This window comes from Miniopterus schreibersii (assembly GCF_964146895.1).
Source record: "Miniopterus schreibersii genome assembly, chromosome: 9".
Taxonomy (NCBI): domain Eukaryota; kingdom Metazoa; phylum Chordata; class Mammalia; order Chiroptera; family Miniopteridae; genus Miniopterus; species Miniopterus schreibersii.
The window spans coordinates 6838851-6855087 of NC_138118.1; the positions used below are offsets into that span (position 1 = coordinate 6838851).

A 16237-nucleotide genomic window follows, 5' to 3' on the forward strand; every position below is an offset into this window, starting at 1 on the left:
CTCTAACCCTCTGAATCGGGGACACATAGAAAAAAACAGACTCTGAGGCTAGTGGGTGACCCCCCCACACACCTGGGACTCTGAGTGCCCAGGCCCCAGGCCACTGGGCCTCTGGCTGGCCTTGGACCTCTGTTTCTTCCCAACACAGAGATTGAAGTGACTGATCTTTAAGAGGGCCCCCAGCTCACACATGTCAGTGCTGTGTTGTGGGACTGGGATGGCTGTGCTCTCTGCCATCCTTCATCACTGTGACTTCAGGTCCCTCCCCATCCCTGGAGCCCTGTGGGCCAGTCGGAGTGCGGTGGAGACAATGGCCTCAGCATCAGGCGTCTGGGCCCGAATCTGGCCTCTGACACCGAATGGCTCTGTGGCCCTGGGTGATTTACTTTGCCACTGTGAGCCTTGTTTTCCCCCCTCCCTCGTTGGTAAAATGCAGGTAATGAGCGTGCCTCACAGGTCTGACGTAAGCCCACCTGGGACCACTTAGTGACGGGCTCGGTAGCGAGCAAGTGAACAAACGCGGCCTCCACTGGACGTTGCCAGAGAAAGTACCTGCAATGCTTGGGCATATTTATGCAAAAAAGTTCTTTGTTGTTTATCTGAAATTCAACTTGCACTGGCATCCTGTGTTTTATTGGGCACCCCCTATGTATTTGTGGTGCTGGGGAGGGTCTCGAGGGCCAGAGTGGGGGGCTGCAAACTCTGCCCAGGGGCCGGATCCTGCCACAGCTCCATTTTGTGTCTGAGTCCAGGAGCTCAGAATGGATTTTACATATTTAAAGGGCTGTAAAAAGAAGAACAAAAAGAATGCGTGTCAGAGACTGTCTGCCTGGACTTGCAAAGCCTAAAATATTTGCCTTTACTCTCCCAGCCCTTTACAGGGACAGCTTGCAGACCCCCAGCTGGGGAGGGGACTAAGGCCTCAATACCTATACACGGATCCTGGGCCAGGTGAGTGAGTCGAGGGAAGCTAAGTCCCCAGCAGGGGAGACAGAACAGGGTGGGGGAGGCGAGAGGAAAGGCCCCTTGAGAGATGGGGGCTCACTTGAGGTGCCCTCAACCCCCAAAGGCCTGCCTGGCTCCTCCCTCCTCCCTCAGTGCCTTGAGTCACTCAGCCTAATTTCACCCTTCCAGGCCTTTCTATAAAAGGTCAGCAGGTGTCCCAAAGTCCAAGGGAGGTCTCTTGAGCCTCCTTGAAGGGCTCCCTTCCCTGGACTGGCTTGGGGGCAGGGAGCCAGACCAAGGTGAAGGAGTTTACGCAAGGCCCCAGGTGGCAGGCAGGGCTGCTGGCCTGTCTCTTTAAATCTCGGGTAATTTGGGAGGAGGGAGGGAGTTTGCGCTTTGAGGAGCTCCTGCCCCAGGAGCCCAATGAGGGCGTCCCAGCTCCGCCAAGTGGAACAAACTCGGAGCCCTCTGCAGTCTGGCCGGGGTGCCTCCAGGGAGGTAGGAGATGGGGCCTCTGCAGGGAGAGGGCAGGCCGGCCCTGGGGGAGACCACTGTGTCCCCAAGGCTGAGTCCAGTCGGGGTCTGGTCTCCGCCTCAGTCCCACAAGGAGCCTGTTCTACACGACATGGGGTTCCCACTGCCCAAGAAGACCGGGCTCATTCTCTGCCTGTGGAGAAAGTTCTGTGGATGGTTCCAGAGACAGGAGTCCTGGGCTCAGAGCCGAGATGAGCAGAACCTGCTGCAGCAGAAGAGGTAAGCCGCTACCTGCTGCTGTCCCCCGGGTGTCCCTCTCCCCTCCCCTCCCTCAGGCTCCCTCTTCCCCTCCTCCCTCTCGGTCTTTGTTTGGCAACTCTGTCTGGACAGACTGCGCTCCATGCCAGCCCTCTTGGGAGCATTTTGTCTCAAGAGTCTTGGCCCGAGGGGCCCCAGGGTTGCAGGTGAAAGAGGAGGGCCGGTGTGGACACAGGTGCTCACTGTCTGTAAGAGCCAAGTCAGTTGTGCAGCTTCTTGCGAGTGCAGCTGACCCTTGAACAATGGGGGGTTAGGGGCACTGAGGGGTTGCAGCCAAAAATCCGTAAATAACTAGTGTGGGCCCTCCACATACAAGGATCGTCAACCACCAGTTGACCCTTGAACAGTGTGGGTTTCAGTTGCAAGCCTCAATTGAACTGCGTTTGTCAGTTGAGCTGAGTGGGTCCATTGAAAAAAATCTGCTTCCAGGTGGACCCCTGTAGCCCAAAACCATGTTGTTCAAGTGTCGACTGTGCTTTCCTAATGGCCAGGCAACTTGCTGGGCCTTGGGAAGATTGTGGCATCATTGAACCTCCACTAGAGAGGTGCTGGTGGGTCAGGGCAATGCTTTATATCTCTACTCCCTGCCCCTAAACACTCTCTCAGGCAGAAGCATGTAGCTCACATACGTAGGCATGTGGGAATGAATGAGTACATGAATGAATGAATGAATGAATGAATGAATGAATGAATGAAGCAGAGGATCTGCAGACTCTAGTAACCACAGAAGAAGACCAAATGCGATCATGGTTACCATTCCTATGCATTCATAGCATCAGCCATTGAGGGGAGGGTCCGAAGGTGCACAGAGCTGGGACCCAGCCTGCAATTCATTACTCTCTACTGGCGGAGAGGGGCACAGGAAACTGGCCAAAATATGTTCAGGACCCATGCTCGCCCGCTCCCTCATCCAGGTTGTGGACTTTGAGAGGCTCTAGAGTTTGAGGCCTATTGAAATTTTACTTGTTGCCTCCAGCCCCTGAAAATGTCCCTAACCTCACCCGATGCTCCCCTCACCCCTCATCCCTGGCAGTTTAGTGTTGGGAGCAGGGAGGAGGGGACATGGAGGAAGCTTGAAGCCATCCCAGTGTGTTGTCTCCTTCCAAAGTCTCTATGGAGTGGCCCGCCAAGGTGGTGTGGCACCTGAAGGAAGTCCTCCTGTTGGGGTTTCCCTGGGCCCCTAAGGCGGCAGATAATATGTCTATTTATAGGAGAAAACTTAGACATTTTGTGCTTGAGGGTGCCCCTCCATGTGCAATGGAGGGGCTTGCCTGAGCCTGACCAGGAGGGAGGCTAAGAGGCCACCTGCAGCCCCTGTAGGTTTTCTTTTGCTCCAGGATTCTGGGCTGGGATGTGCTCATTTTTGGCTTCCTATCTCTCCCACCAGCCGCCCACCTCTGTCCGCCAGGCCTGGGAGAGCTGGGGCTGAGTACATGTTTGGCTGATGACATCTTGAGGCAGCAGAATGGGGTTGTTGTTGCAGACTAGGCCATCGCTGGTCCCACCCATCCCCTTCCTACTCTTAGGACCCCAGGGCTGGGGAGCCAGACAGAGCGCAGAAACGCCCGGGGTGTCGGAAGGGCAGGTGGAAGTTCCCTGTGAGCCCAAGCGAGGTGCAGACGGAGTGGGGGACCATGGCCTGGCCAGGAGTGGGCTGCTTCCAGCCGCCCTTTCTGCCCACCTTCTTCAGGACATCAGGGAGGCCTTCTCTTGTACTTTGGGCTAGAAAGGCCTGATGTCTCCATTCCAGTTCCTTGGCCCTCTTCTTCCCGAACATAGGGAGCCAGGAGGATTGACTGTCCTCTGGGGGGGGGGGGGGTGCCTGAAATAACCAGGAAGGGGAGGGGACTAGGCTGTGCAGTCATCCAGCCTAAGGGAGGACGCAGGTCATTAGGTAAATACCAGACACCCATGGACACATGGACACGAGAACAATACCGTCAGGTTGGGGGTGCAGTGATGAAAGGAAGCAGCCAACAATGTTACCAGCACCGATCTTATCTCAGAACCCCCATCTAACCGTGGGAGGGAGGGCTCTATCCCCTGTGAAGAAGGCAGGCCCAGAGAAAGCAAGTGGTGACATCAGGGATTCGTGCCAAATGCTCAGAGGGGGTTGGGGGGATTCCAGGGGGTGGTGCACGGTCCGGTGAGGAGAGACGACTTTCTGGTCTCTCCAGGCTGATGGAGAACCCAGCCACCCTCTTGCTGGTAGGCTTTTTTTGTGCCTCAGTCACGCAGCCTGCTCCGGATAAATCCACGTCGTTGCCATCCAAGCTGAACTCTCCCCTTTCCCCCGTCCCCCCTTTCCCCGGGCCTTGAGTTGTCGTCTTTCTTTAATTTTTAATTTATCTTTATTGTTGAAAGAATTACAGATGTCCCCTTTCTTCCCCCATTGACCCCTTCTACCCTGCACCTACCCCCCGCCCTTGAGCTGTCTTCTTTCCTGACGTTCAATGCCCTGAACATTTATTGAGCAGAAAGTACTCTGTTAGGTTTTCAGAAAATGAACAAGGCACCTTTCCTGCCCTCTGGGAGCTCAGGTTCTCATGGGCGACACACACCAACATGTGTCTACCCGGCGATGCTTGGTGAACGTCCCAAGGAGGGTGTAGGCAGTGCCATGGGTGTCCGATTTCAGCTGGCATGGGGTGTGCTGGGCAGCGGCCAGGCGCCTGCCCTGCCCCTCACACCTGCCCCTTGCCGGCACAGCCTCCCTCCCACAGCTTTCGGGAAGGCAGCGGACACAAGGTTCTCCTCTGTTGAGGTCGACACCTGTAAATAGATGTGAAATGACGTGTCCACGAGATGCAAGCCCCGGGACTTCCAGAATGCCAGGGCTCCCTCGGTAAACACACGCACACGCGACCCGGGCCTGCTGACCCTCGCCACAGAGTCGCGGCAGGCAGAGAGGCGGCCCGACTTCAGGTCTGGAAACGGCCACTCTCCTGGACCTCCCCCCGTTGCCAAGAACTTGACCTGGAGGGAGGCGGCCCACAGCGGTCAGTGCGCGCCTCTCCCTGCGCATGGCTTCGGTTCCCTTCATCCCTGGTCATCGCTCCGGGCTGCCCCCCGCCCCCTGGGAAGAGTCATAAAACTTGAAGAACCACATAATTTAGCCGCGAGCGCCCGAGGCTAGGTTCTGGGCGAAGCGTTTTGCCTCTGCCTCTGTGCGATCTTCTGGCAACGACTGGGCTGTTCTGCCTCGGTTTCCGTTTCTGAAAAGCGAGAGCATTATTCAGCCTGTGTGGTGGGGCTGTTAGGAGCAAAAGCGGCAGTAAGCGAGGGGCTGCTTTGGGAGCTGGAAGGCGCATTTGACACACGGGGTTATTGGGACAAATAAAACGGCAGTAAAAAGGCACCTCCTGTGATAGCCGGAGCTTAGAGGGGTTGTCAGCTCTTCCCGTCAGAGCTGCATTCACTCTGGAAGCGGACTCTGAGCTACTGTGTTGTTTGTGCCCTCCCCTTCCCAAATGACACCCTCCTGTGACAGGGTGCTTGTGGCAGAACCAGGGAAACCCACGCAGGTCCACGCAGTCCCCCGCGCCTCCTCTAACCCGATCAACACTGAGAATGGGGACAGGGAAATGACAAACAGGGCGCTCGTTCGAGCTCTGCCTCTGACTTGTCAGGACAAGTCACCTCCAACTCCAGGCCTCTTTCTCCATCTGTTGTCTGAACAGATTCGACTAGTTTTCTAGGGACTTCCCAGCTCTAAAGTTCTGACTTGAATTCTCCTGCAGACGCTCTCGATCCTGCCTTGTTTCTCAGCAACGAAATAAGAAACCCCATGTGTGCACCCTGCGCACACGGGTGTGTACACACACACAGGCAGGCACACATGCTCAGGAATGCAGGGGGAGCCCACAGGTGGCGGGAACTGGGGGAAGGGAGGTGGGAGATTCTCACCTGGTGGCCAGAGGGGACCCCAGCGGGGAGATCTATGATTTGTTTACAAAGAATGTGCCAGGTTTTATGCCAGGAATCCTGTAGTGGGGGTTTGCACCAGCCTAACGTGGAACTAGATTGTTCAACTTGATTTATAATTGCCCAGCAAATGAAACAATCTAAATCCCGCGAACACCTCTCGTACGGTTATAATCCCAGATTTCTTCTATCGTTTCTTGTTGCGACTTCATCAGGAGGTGCTTTAGGCTTCACCTTTTTTTAGTGATGTGTAAGAAAGCATGTATGTCTAGGGCATTTCTCACCCTTCTGAATGTGAAGCACCCTTTGTAAAACAATGGATTATGAATAATTATCCCTCTGAGTTGGGGTTTCTCTACCTTGGCACTATTGACATGATAGATAGGCAAGCTGTTGGTTATGGGAAGCTGCCTGTATAAGATGCTTGACAACATCCTACTCTCCACCCACTGGGAGACAGCAGCCCTCCCTCCCTTCATTGTAATAAAAATGTCTCCAGACACTTTCGGGTTCCCTGGGGAGGGTGCCGGGGTCACCCCTGTTTGAGAACCATTGCTCTAAACCACTGTTTATAACTAGGGGATTCTGGTAGTAATGTGAAGTATTCTGCTAAATCAAGTGAAGCTTTCGCCTGGGAAGGAGAGAGTATAATCTAACCATTCAAACGGGAAGATACTTTATTAGCATCTCCCCCTCTTCCTGCCCTGGGGCAGTGTCTGGCAGCTACCTGGTGATGTGTAGAGTTTGCTCCAGATCGAAACTTCTGGGCTGGGTTGCTATGAAAGAAACTACCAGTGCTTCAGGCATACGGATCTTTGGATGAGTCTGCTTTTGTGCCTTTATTATGGGGCCCAAGGATAGGTGTCTTGGGGGGGCCCCCTTCCTGCCAAGAATGTGAGCAAGGGCTTTCTCTGCTGTCCCCTTGTGGCCCTGTGATGCTATTGCAGGTAATGGCTGGGCCTTATCCCCTCAGAACCACCCCCACACAGCCCCTCTTTTTGAAACAATACGTTGTTAGTATAAGTATGTCATAAATATTGTATGGGGCAGACTTACACTAAAAAATTATCTGTTGTACATCTAACATTCAAATTGAACTGAGCATCCCGTCTTTTTACTTGGTAGATCTGGCAAGGCTAAGCTGGACAGTTGCTCCTTGACCCTCCCAGGCCAGTAGGGCTGTCAGCAGAGGCAAGGAAATGAACACAGAGGATGTTTCGGGGGACATTTACTGGCTTCAGAGATGTGTAGGGATATATATCTTCCAAAAGGGATATATATCTTCGAGCCTGCCACCAGCTAGCCTCCCCACTCCTACCCTAGAGGCAGGGAGCTGTGATAGAGCTGGAAATTGGGTAAGGAGAGCCCTGGGATCCAGCTCTAGCTTTGCCATTGATCTTTCAGACATTCAAGTCAAAGCAGACACAAAACTAGAAGCTAATTGGAGGAGGGCAGGGAAAGGACACAGATGAGAAAGTGGCCGATTGTTGCCTTCAGGTCTCCCTAGGACAGAAGAAGAGACAGATACTAATCACAACACAAGTGCTAAACAGAAGTAAGGCCAGAGGAGAGAGTGCAAACCTTCCTAGGGAGGCCGAGTGTGCATGTGTGTGGGGTGTGTGTGTGTGCGTGCAAGCACACGCATGCATAGTGCTGACTCTAGGATATCTACAGAGGAGGGGGTCTGTAGAAATTGTTAGAAAGGTGGTGGTGAAGGGATATATAGCAAACTTGTTTTGCAGCTATTTGCATACCAAGCATACTATTTTTTACTTAGATTATATGTTTGCTTAAACTTGGCTTGGGGATGGCCAATAAAGATAACAGGGAGAGACAGTGAGGCCAAACCACCTTTTGGCACTGCTCCTAATTCACTCATTCTGCAGAGAGTGGGGATGGCTACCATATGCCGGGCACGTATCCTAGGAAAACGGAAGAGATTATTATTGGGGTGGAGGGGGGAGTTTTAGGTGAGAGCAGGGTATGGCACAGGTGGTGAGGCCAAAATGCCTGGTGGGAGGAAGAAAGCATGGAAAAGCATTGCCCAGAGGCTGTAAAAGACCCCTGGCTTCCTTCTCCTTGGGCTTTTAAGGACCCATCGGACTTTTGTGAGCTGTGATTGCATTTACCATTTATTTATTTATTTAAAATATCTTTATTGGTTTCAGAGAGAGGAAGGGAGAGGGGAGAGAGAGATAGAAACATCAATGGTGAGAGAGAGTCATTGATCAGCTGCCTCCTGCATGCCCCCTACCGGGAGTAGAGCCCACAACCTGAGCACATGTCCTGACCAGGAACCGAACCATGATCTCCTGGGTCACAGGGCGATGCTCAACCACTGAGCCACACCAGCCGGGCTGCATTTGCCATTTAAAGAGAGTATGTTGGCGGCATTGAGAAAGATGAACTGGGTGGTAAACAGGGTGTGGGGAGACTCGTTAGGAGAGTACTTTGCTAATCTGGGTGCTAGAGAAAGAAGACTTCAGTTAATGAGGGGCAGTGAGGAGGCAGGGATTGAATGGAGAGGGAATGAGATGGCGAGTTGGCAGGGCCGGGTGGCTGACTCTGTGGCATGAAGGGCCGAGGCCAGCGTTCTGGGAAATGCGTCTGGAGCTCGCTCCTCTCCTACTCGCCCCCCATCCCCAGCGCTGGAGCGGGAGTCCTGCTGCTACCAGGACTCTTCGTCACATAATTGGCCATCTCTGGTCTCTCCCATTGCAAGACCCCCTGGCTCTGGGCCGAAAGAGAAAATTGAATAAGAGGGGTCCCATGTGTCATAAGTTTTAATTTTTTTAAAAAAAAGGTTTTTAAGTTCATTGTAGGAATAAAACTCGAGAGGATTTGGGGAGTCAGAGAAGATGATTTTTGCTTAAAACAAGTGGGAAGTAGGAAGGGACGAGAATCTGACTTAGGGGCCAGGAAAACCAGAAGGATGCACTATTGCTTTTGGACTGAGCCCTAATGATGCTGGTACAGGGAGGATAGTGCCAGGATCCCCAAGGGCTTCGCTGGAAGGTCTCGGAAGAAGAGCACCAGGCAACAGAAGACAGTCTGCTAAACTCCACGTGGTGACTCCCCCCACAGACAGGAGGGAGGGCTGCCTTGTGCTCCTCGAGAACAAGGCTTATGGTGGTGGGTAATCTCGGGACACTCGCTGGAGCCGAATCAGGGTTGCTCCAGAAGTCAAGCGGTCAGGAGGTGAGTGAGTTCCTAAGAAGATCTCCTCCCCTGCACTCCTGATGTACACAGCCGGTGCACTCACACACACCCTGGCGCCCACACCAGGGGGAGGGAGGCGTGCAGGAAACCCGTCACTGAGGTTTGGATTAACTGACTGGTCAGGAAAAAAATGACCAGGCAACTCTTTGCACCCCAGTGGCCTCCCTTCCCTGTACAGGGGGCCCTGGGGTTCATTGTCCCGGAGGTCCACGCGTTTGTATACAATGACACAAAGCCATCCCCCGTCGCTCATGCTCACTGTTGCCCCCTTTCTCACCCCGCTCCCTTGCAGGCTCTTGGGGTGTCCTTTCCTTCTAGCTGCCAAAGAGAATGACGTCCAGGCTCTGCACAAGCTGCTCAAGCATCAGGCCTGCGATGTGAACCAGAGAGGTAAGAAAGGAGCCTAGGCCTCAGCGCTGCTCTCCAGCGTCAGCCCACGGGCGCAGCTCCCCAGTGTGGCCCAGGCCCTTCTCCCATGGGCCCCTAAGTCACTACTGTCCCCATCCCCCTGCCCATAGAAGGCCCGTGCCTCTTCCTTCTGTCCAGGAGCCCTGGGGGAGACGGCGCTGCACATAGCCGCCCTCTACGACAACCTGGAGGCCGCCACGGTGCTCACGGAGGCCGCCCCGGAGCTGGTCTCCGAGCCCATGACCTCTGAGCTCTACGAGGGTGAGGAACCAGGGGCCTGGGGTGGGGAAGGGGACACCTGCTGGATACGTCAAGTCAAGCTCTGTGGTGGATAATTTGGGGAAACCAAAGGGGGGCTCTGAGCCCCGCTATCTCCATTCACTTCTCCATCTCCCGTCTGCCTTGTCATCCTCACTACATGGCATTAGAGCCCCAACCCCCCGAAAGGGAGAGACCTAGAGAACGGGAAGAAGTGGGTGGCAGCTGGATCCCCTGGGAACGCTGCCTGGCCCAGTGTTCCCTGTCTCCATCCCCCGGGCCGCCCTGGGGTAGGACCATGTGTAGATATGGGGCCCCCTGCACAATCCTGGGGACAGACCCCGTGAGTGAGGGCTCCCTCTGAACCAGGTCAGACTGCACTGCACGTGGCCATCATGAACCAGAACGTGAACTTGGTGCGAGCCCTGCTCATTCACGGGGCCAGCGTCTCTGCCAGAGCCACGGGCACAGCTTTCCGCCTCAGTCCCCACAACCACATCTACTATGGTGAGAGCCAGGGCAGGGCTGGGGGAGGGGAGGTGGGCAGCGGGCAAGAGCAGGGGAGGGAGGGCTGAGGAGGGCTCTGTGCCTGGGGAAGCTGGAGGGTGGGGTGAAGTCAGCCCTTACAGGGCTTAAGGCCAGAGCCAATCCCCCCAGGGCCTCTGCACCATCCCTGCCTCTGGTTCTGCTGACAAGTGTCCCCAAGCCCAGAGCCGAGCTGAGCCGAGGACCAGGCAGTCACTGGGGAGGCGCCCGGCCCGGCCTGGCCTGCTCTCATGCCATGGAGCCCTCTGTCTCCTCAGGGGAGCACCCTCTGTCCTTTGCCGCCTGCGTGGGCAGCGAGGAGATCGTGCGTCTGCTCATTGAACACGGAGCCAACATCCGGGCCCAGGACTCCCTGGGTAAGCGCTGGGGTGTGGAAAGGACCAGGGAGCAGCCAGGGGGTGGGAGAGGAGCGGCTGGGACAACCGTCAGGCCCACCCTGGGGCGGGCATGGGGACCAGCAGGGCCTTGGGTCCAGTGGCCACGTGACACTCGTGTCCTCCCCCAGGAAACACAGTGTTGCACATACTGGTCTTCCAGCCCAACAAGACCTTTGCCTGCCAGATGTACAACCTGCTGCTGTCCTACGACGGGCGTGGGGGCCACCTGCAGTCCCTGGACCTGGTGCCCAATCACCAGGGTCTCACCCCCTTCAAGCTGGCTGGAGTGGAGGGCAACACTGTGGTGAGGGACACCCCCAACCCCACCGTGTCCTCCTAACGACCCCCGTCCTATACTAGCCTTTTGAGGAAATAGAGGTAGACAGTCATCTTGGATGCCCAGGTCCCATTTTCAGGTTGGGATTCTTTACTCAGCCCCTGTATTCCCTGCCCCCTGATCCCTTTCTCGCCCGCTTTCTCTCTCCCGAGGTGGTGGGGGCTCACAGTGCAGATCCCACCCTAGGGTGATTTGTAAAGCCCGTGTCCACCTGCCCTTTCGGTCCGCAGGGCAGCTGCCCTCCTGACTCTCACCCTTCCCAAGCTCCAGAGGGAGTTTTGGGGATCAGAGAGCAACACAGAGGGTCAGCGTGAACGTGGGCTCTTCTGCCCCAAAGGCTGTGGTCATTGAGTGAAGGGCAGCCACCCTTTCCGGTGGTGCTGTCCTCCTGGATCTGCTCCCCACTCCCACCCTGTGACCTTCCCCTTTCCTGCCCCTCCTGACCCAGTGCCACCCCCGCAGATGTTCCATCACCTGATGCAGAAGTGGAAGCACAGCCAAGGGACATTCGGGTTGACGACCTACACCCTCTATGACCTCACGGAGATCGATTCCGCGGGGGATGAGCCCTCACTGCTGGAACTTATTGTCACCACCAAGAAGCGGGAGGTATGAGGTGTCCAGGTCAGAGAGCCCGTGGGGAGGGATCTCGGGGTCTCTGAGCCACTCGCTCAACTCTCTTCCTGCTGCAGGCTCGCCAGATCCTGGACCAGACTCCAGTGAAGGAGCTGGTGAGCCTCAAGTGGAAGAGATATGGGCGGCTCTACTTCTGCCTGCTGGGCGCCTTGTACGTGCTCTACATCATCTGCTTCACCATGTGCTGCGTCTACCGCCCCCTCAAGCCCAGGACCGACAACCGCACCCAGCCCCGGGACAACACCCTCCTGCAGCAGAAGCTACTTCAGGTGACACCCTAGGAACAGCCAAGCTTCCAGGCAGGATCAGCTCTCTTCCCTTTCTCAGACTTCTATCACACTCCTGTCCTACAATCCATATTTCTCCCCTCATCCAGGTCTCAAACACACAGGCACAAATTCAAAATACACATACACAGAAACACATATACACTCAAGAGGGGAGTTGGAGCTAGGCAAACCTAACAGGGTAAAAAGAACCGAGCCCTGGCCGGTGTGGCTCACTTGGTTGGGCATGATCCCGTGCACCGAAAGGTGGCCGGTACAATTCCTGGTCAGTGAACACGCCCAGGTTATGGGCTCTTTCCCAGTAAGGGGCGTGCGGGAGGCAGCCGATTGACATTTCACTCTCACATCGATGTTTCTCTCTCTCCCTCCCCCTCTCTCTTCCTCTCCCAAAACCATTAAAATTTTTTTTCTTAAAAAATAGAAGAGTCAAACAAGGGACACTGACTCCTGGACCAAGGGCAGGCAGGGCAGATGCACAGAAACCCTGAGTGCTCTGACCACCTTTTGTCCCCTCAGGAGGCCTACATGACTCCCCAGGATGCCATTCGACTGGTGGGGGAACTGGTGACTGTCATTGGAGCTGTGTTCATCCTGATCGTAGAGGTGTGATGTGGACTGGGTCTGGGGTGGGGCTGTCTGGTGTGGACGGGGTCCGAGGCCCCAGCCTACAAGTGCCTTTGTGTCTCTCCAGATTCCAGACATCTTCAGGGTGGGGGTCACTCAATTCTTTGGACATACCATCCTTGGGGGGCCATTCCATGTCCTCATGTGAGTCTCCTTCTCACTCCCATCCCTTCCCTCACTAGGGTTCATTTCACCTCTTGGGTTCCTGACCCCTAGGGAACCTTAACCCCAGAGGTGCCTCTCAAGTGATGTGTGTGACCCTGTGTATTGAGCTTGTGAAGACTGAATCTGAGTGGTGGGTCCTGTCTCAGTCACACTGTTGCTCCTGGGTCCCCAGGCTAATCCTAGACCCCTCTCATCACCCCTCCCTGCTCTCCCCCAGCATCACCTATGCCTGCATGGTGCTGGTGACCATGGTGATGAGGCTCACCAACACCAGTGGGGAGGTGGTGCCCATGTCCTTCGCCCTGGTGCTGGGCTGGTGCAATGTCATGTACTTCGCCCGAGGATTCCAGATGCTGGGCCCCTTCACCATCATGATCCAGAAGGTTTGTGCCCCCCCCCCCACCCAGGTTTCCTAGAAAAAGGTCCAAGAGGGGCTGCAAACGTTTCTGTCAAGGGCCAGATAATAGATGGTATCTCGGGCTTTGTGAGCCACATATGGCCTCTGTTGCATATTCCTTTCCTCCTTCTCAACTTTCCCCTCCAAATCTTTAAAAAAAAAAACTATCCTTAGTTCAAGGGCCATACCGAAACAGGCCAAATAGAGCTGACCTGCAGCCATAGTTTGTCAACCCGTCCTAGAGGGTGGAGCTGTGAGAGTCCCGAGTTAGATCTGCTCAAGGCTGGCAGAGGTTCAAGCACAGGTACCCCTCCCCCCTCTAGATGATTTTTGGTGACCTGATGCGATTCTGCTGGCTGATGGCTGTGGTCATCCTGGGCTTTACCTCAGGTAATTCATCTATTCAGGGTGGGGGCCATGGGAGGGAGAGCTTGGAGGAGCCTAGAGAACACAGAACAGCTGGGATGAGCGTGGGGATAGGAGGGAGGAGGGGCCATGGTGTCTGAGGATGGGGACAGCCCTCAGAGGTGAGGGAAAGCTGGGAGTGTTGGGGACAGGTGGCTCTTGGAATGAGCATGAGCCATATGGAGAACAAGGCAGCCTACGAACCCAAAGCATGGGCTGGGGCAGTGCTGTCGAGGTGAGGGAAATGGGCAGCGGAGGGCTGGCTGTGGCTGGGACACGGGCATTGTCACCCTCACCACGGTGACTCTCACCCCCTGGGGGGGAGCAGCCTTTTACATCATCTTCCAGACAGAGAACCCCGACGAACTGGGCCATTTCTACAACTACCCCATGGCGCTGTTCAGCACCTTCGAGATGTTTCTCACCATCATCGACGGCCCCGCCAACTACGACGTGGACCTGCCCTTCATGTACAGCATCACCTACGCCGCCTTCGCTGTCATCGCCACCCTGCTGATGCTCAACCTCCTGATCGCCATGATGGGCGACACTCACTGGCGGGTGGCTCACGAGCGGGACGAGCTCTGGAGGGCCCAGGTGAGTCCCCTGGTGGCCGGGAGGATGAGTGCAAGTCATTCGAAGCAGGATAGTCTGACCCCGCGTGTTTGGGCGGTTACTGCACCGTACACAGAACAATGCCCCGTGCACCGTGGAGCTGCATGAGCAATGCCACCGAGCAATACCGGCGTAGCTGGAAAGAATGCCTCCCAGTTTGCGCAGAAATTAAAATCTGTCTTGCTCTTGCCAGGTGGCTCAGTTGGTTGGGGTGTCCTCCCATCCACTGGAAGATTGTGGGTTTAATTCCCGGTCAGGGCACATACCTAGGTTGCAGGTTCAGTCCCTGGTTGGGGCCCGCACAGGGGGCAAGTGATTGATGTTTCTCTCTCTCTCTTTTCCTCTCTCTCTAAAACCAATAAAAACATACATATGCTTGGGTGAAGATTAAAGAAAAATTAAAACCTGTCTTTTCTGGAATAGTGAACAAGAATTAAATAAAAAATAAGGCTAATTGTGGCTAAAATGGGATTCTGTAAATTTTGCTACTGAATAAAAAGCGGAGTATCCCATCTTTTGGGCAATCTTACAGTCTTCAAGATTTGACCCAGAAAAATTGGACATGTTAAAAATAATGTCACAAAAACTCCCTTATAGTAGCAGAAACTATCTTCAGAGCATCATGATGGGGACAAGCGGCCATTAAATGAATCAAATCATCACTTTAAAATATATGCAGAAAATAATTTATCTCAAAAATAATTCCTACAAAATAAAAATGGAAAGCCTGGAAATTGGATGGCATTTAACTCTGCTGTGTAGAAAATGGAGTTTAAAAAAAACCAAAAACCTAAACTGGCTAAACAGGAAAATATCTTTTTCCAGGCAAATGCACTGATATTAGATGTCTCAGGAGGATGTTTGCATTTATAAATGGCCTATATGTCTCTAGGGTTGAAATATCCTGTAGCCCTGGGCAGCTCTATTTGCTTTCCTCGCCTTCCCATGTCCTTGGAGCGAGGTCACTCAATCTCCTGCAGGACCAGCCTGGCATCAGCACTATCACATCCCATTGAGTCTCCTACAGAAGAGGGTTGAAAAAGCTGACATCACTATCTTCAGCTTAAGGGTGCTGTTTGTCGCCTCTGGGCAACCACAGAGTTCCTGAGTTTCTTGGCTGCTACTTAGCTGGCATCCCTCTGCCTGGCACCCTCTCTCTCCCTACGCTTCATTTCCGTCGACACCCAGCCTCTTCTGACTTCCCCTTCTGTCCCCACATGCAGGTCGTGGCCACAACGGTGATGCTGGAGCGGAAGCTGCCTCGCTGCCTGTGGCCCCGCTCTGGGATATTTGGGGGAGATTACGGGCTGGGGGACCGCTGGTTCCTGCGGTGAGTGACAGCCAGAGGCTGGGTGCTCCTGTGATCTCAGGGGTCCTGTGCCCTCCCTCATCCCAATGGCCTGGCTGCTGAGGGCCTGAAACCCCCTGCCACATCAGACAAGGAAAAGGCCCATCATGGTGGGGTGCACAGGAGAGAAGCAGGTCCAGCCCTTGGCCCTTGGCCACCTCTCAAGTCCCCTGTTTTCCCCAGGGTGGAAGACAAGCAGGACCTCAACCAGCAGCGAGCCCGGCGCTACGCACGGGCCTTCTACAACCGGGGCTCCTATGACTTGGACAAAGACTCAGAAAAAGTGCAGCAGAGCCACCCCTCTGGCCTCAGCTTGTCCCTTCCTTTCCCGTCGGTGTCGCGAAGCACCTCCCGCAGCAGCACTAACTGGGAGAAACTTCGGCAAGGGACCCTGAAGACAGAATCGAGGGGCATAGTCAACAGGGGCCTGGAAGAGGAGGGCTGGGAATATCAGATCTGAGCACGTCCTTGCTTTGGTTCCCGGCAGGTACCCTCGTGTTCCTGGGAAGGTTACAAAACCCAAACCAAAAATACCTAGAGGTCGAACCTCCCAGGTCAAGGGGAAAGGAGTAGAATAGTTGGGAATTGCTGTGCCCAGGCCTCTGCTCCTCACTGGACTCTAGAGCAAAGGGAAAGCCAGGAGGTGGCTGGTGCCCCCTCCTGGGCTTTAGGGGAGTCCCGCTGCACTGTCACAGCGAAGCACTTTAAGGACCCGCTGGCCACCTTTGCACCCAGTCTCCACCCCCGTGTCAGAGAGGGGAGAGCCCTGCCCTGTGCTCCAGAGAGTGAGGGAGAGGCTTGTGGAGAAAGTGTGGGAGTGAGGGGACAGGCCCCTCTGGGGTGGGGTGACGCTGGTTGAGTCTTGTCACCTTCTACCTTCCAATAAATGATTCCCTACTCTGCTCCTCAGCTGTGCAGTGTCACCTTCCCGGGGTCCCTTGCAGACTGAGGTCT

The 16237-nt window shown here is 54.9% G+C and overlaps 1 protein-coding gene across 2 annotated transcripts; it reads left to right on the top strand.

Annotated features, from left to right (window-relative positions):
* The first annotated feature begins 1323 nt into the window (after positions 1-1323).
* On the top strand, positions 1324-16191 carry TRPV6 (transient receptor potential cation channel subfamily V member 6). 2 transcript variants are annotated; one of them, XM_081146413.1, is made up of 16 exons: positions 1324-1443; positions 1544-1698; positions 9173-9270; positions 9427-9549; positions 9916-10053; positions 10350-10448; positions 10598-10773; positions 11269-11415; positions 11499-11711; positions 12246-12332; positions 12421-12497; positions 12736-12901; positions 13239-13305; positions 13649-13917; positions 15159-15265; positions 15467-16191. In XM_081146413.1, exons 1-16 carry the CDS (start codon positions 1369-1371, stop codon positions 15741-15743), a joined length of 2274 nt encoding a protein of 757 aa, XP_081002539.1. In that variant the 5' UTR covers positions 1324-1368; the 3' UTR covers positions 15744-16191. The 2 variants fall into 2 exon arrangements, with proteins under 2 accessions (XP_081002539.1, XP_081002538.1); XM_081146412.1 differs by having other exon boundaries at positions 1423-1698.
* Positions 16192-16237: the final 46 nt, after the last annotated feature.